Source organism: Anguilla rostrata, chromosome 11, assembly GCF_018555375.3.
Source record: "Anguilla rostrata isolate EN2019 chromosome 11, ASM1855537v3, whole genome shotgun sequence".
Taxonomy (NCBI): Eukaryota; Metazoa; Chordata; class Actinopteri; order Anguilliformes; family Anguillidae; genus Anguilla; species Anguilla rostrata.
The window spans coordinates 6,088,970-6,091,962 of NC_057943.1; the positions used below are offsets into that span (position 1 = coordinate 6,088,970).

The window sequence follows — 2,993 nt, forward strand, 5'->3', positions numbered from 1 at the left end:
AAACCCACGGCCATGGCCCAGGGGCGGGTCGCTCACCTCATCGAGTGGAAGGGGTGGAGCACCGGGGCCGGGGCGGAGGGGGCCGGGTACACCTGGGGAGGGGGCGGGGCGGGGCTGCAGGTGGACGAGCAGCTCTACAGCCACCTGACCGATGAGATCAAGGAGGCGCGCTTTGCCGCAGGTAGGTTTCTTTTGGTGGGGGGGGCATTTTAATAAAGGTGAGAATTATGCTTGTGGAAAAGGGTTTATTACCTCTCTCCCCCCTCTCTCGCTCTCTCCCTCCTCTCTCCTTCCCTCCCTCCCTTTCTCGCTCTCTCCCTCCCCTCTCCTTCCCCCTGTAAGGAGTGGCAGCGCAGTTCGCCCTGGCAGAAGCTGCCATGTGTGCCTGGTCTTCACCGGACGGCCCAGTCGACGCCAACTGCAGCGTAGCCCCATTGCAAGGTACTGCTGATTACCACTGAGCTGCATTTCACTGTTCTGACCATTCATCTTGAAAGCTGTTGCCAACTGCTAATCGCTGCTAACAACAGTATCACCATTGTCCACGTGTTAATGGTAAATGGACTGCATTTATATAGCGCTTTTATCCAAAGCGCTTTACAATTGATGCCTCTCATTCGCCAAAGCAATTAGGGGTTAGGTGTCTTGCTCAAGAACACTTCGACACGCCCAGGGCGGGGTTTGAACCAGCAACCCTCCGACTGCCAGACAATCGGTCTTACCTCCTGAGCTATGTCGCCCTTGTGTCCACGTGTTCCCTCGATATCATTTTGCGTGGTGCTTGTGATGCAATGCATATGCATTTGAAATTTGAACAACGGTTCTGCTGTGGGCAGCCATCAAAAAAAAGACAGTCTATCATTATTTCAGAAAAGCAATATTGAGAAGAAGCAAGGAGACTGGAGAGGCTCAGTGCTAGGCCCATGCGATTCTCTCCGCTCTTCATTCCCAGTTGATGCTGTTTGTGTGTGCGCATGAGTGTACATGTGCGTGTGCATGTGTGTGCGAGCGTGCGTGTTTGTGTGTTCGTGTGTGTGTGTGTGTTCGTGCGTGTCTGTGTGCGATTGTGTTGTGTGCGTGTTCCATGTGGCACAAATTGCCTGTGCTGGGGTGTGTTGTGTGTTTGTGTTCGTGTATGTGTGTGTTCGTGCGTGTCTGTGTGCGATTGTGTTGTGTGCGTGTTTCCATGTGTGCACAAGTATGTGTGTGCCTGTGCGTGTCTGTGTGTGTCTATTTGTGTGTGTGTGTGTGTCTGTATCCTTTTTCCATACGGTGAAAAAAGCTATTGCTGTTGAAGGATGCAGCCTGGCTCTCAGCACAGTGAGACGTAAGTGCTCTCTCTCTCTCTCTCTCTCTCTCTCTCGGATTCCCTCTCTCAGCCGGGCTCGGAGATGGAATGAGAGAGGGGGGGGGGGGGGTGACAGTGAGGAAATGAGTTCCCATCATCGCTGAACGCCTGAGAAAATGAACTGGCCCCATGCCTCATATCAACTCTGACACTTTAACAAACACTCTCGCTGACGTTTTTCCGAAACCAGCGCCACACACACGCGCAGTAATGAGACCGCTGAAATCACAACCCCAGTCGCAGACTTTGTGTTCTGGAAATAATACGCTGAAAAATGTTTTTTTGGAACTGATTGGGCGGGCCCCTTTTTCGTCACCTTATCCCCTGTTCATTATTCACACCATCCACTCTTCTGTTTTTTTTTCTTTCCTGTTCCATCACCTGCTCTGGATGGTCCTCCCACCTCCCCCCCCCCCACGCTGCGTTTTGGAGGGTGAATAATGATCATGTCCTCTTCCCCCACAGATCCCGATGGCCTCTATCTGTCTCGTTTTCTGTTGGACGGTGGAGGCGTAGGCGTCTCTCCGCGCCCTTACATCGTCAACGCGGACGGCGTCATTCCTCTTTTGCCTCAGCACCCCCAGCCTGACTCCCGCTCCTCAAGCTCTCCCTGCAAGCCGGCGACTGACTGCCCCCTACAGGAGCGGAGGACTTTGCGCCCCGACGGCTCGATCCGACACGCGGACAGCAGCTCCCTCTCCGAAGACGAGGTTTTCTACGACTAGGCTTCGAAACACCTCAGGAGCTGTGAAACACTCACGGGAGATTAAACCGCCACAAGGTGATGAGTTATGGGCACGGAGAAGTGGGCAATCTCTTGGATCACAGCTTCTGATCCCTTTCTCCTCTCTGTCAATTTCATGATGAAGAATCAATAGACTTCTATTGGGAACTGATTGAGCACCAGTGATGGTGCTCTGAAGGAGGGGGAAGTCATTAGAAAATGGAGTACCTGCCGATGATGGTAGTGTCTGACTTTCTCCTTTGCTGTGTAATGCCTTTGGAGTCTGGACATAAATCAAAGCCTTGGTCTATTTTGTCCACCAGTTAGAGGTAGAATTGACTGCATACTTTTTTTTTTTTTTTTTTTTACACAGCTATATTTGTTCTTATTGAATCTCAAAAGCAGATGTTTGCTATTATTGGATCTAAAAAATAAGACTAATTGCAATTATTTTTCTTATTTGTATCTTAATATAAGATAATAAGCTTACTGTAAGTCATGTACATTTTCTCCCAAAAAAAACTTTTTAAAAGATTAAAAAGAATATGTAAACTATACTTTAATCTGTCCTTTGTCAGCTGTGAGATAACATTAAACCTCATGGAACGGACTATAAACTCCACCAATCAGAAAGCAGAGTTGATGATGTCATAAAGGCTAAAAACCAGGCCTGTTTGTGAAGATGAGCACTGAGACTGATGGAGACTGATTTTCCTGGGCTGGGTGCCTGGAACTCTCTACTCAACTGCTGATTGGATGAATGTAGCATCTTATTGAATGATATTCTTTGGGAACAATACCGCATACTTTTTCTTTTTTACCCGCTGTAATATCATTATCGTATACATTCCAATCATTGTGAAAGACATAATTTTATTCCAACTCTGCGTGCGTACTAGTATGTTTGTGTTACATCAACCT

General features: G+C 48.6%; 1 protein-coding gene across 7 annotated transcripts in view; it reads left to right on the forward strand.

The window, feature by feature from the left end:
* fam131c (family with sequence similarity 131 member C) overlaps positions 1-2,382 on the forward strand; it is a 15,053-nt gene extending 12,671 nt beyond the window's left edge. For all 7 annotated transcript variants that reach the window (XM_064300716.1, XM_064300717.1, XM_064300721.1 and 4 more), the window contains 3 exons: positions 1-181; positions 343-441; positions 1,814-2,382. The exon at positions 1-181 is cut by the window's left edge and continues 32 nt beyond it. In XM_064300716.1, coding sequence (XP_064156786.1) covers positions 1-181; positions 343-441; positions 1,814-2,073 — 540 coding nt within the window. In that variant the 3' untranslated portion in view covers positions 2,074-2,382. The remainder of the gene's footprint in view (positions 182-342; positions 442-1,813) is intronic.
* Positions 2,383-2,993: the final 611 nt, after the last annotated feature.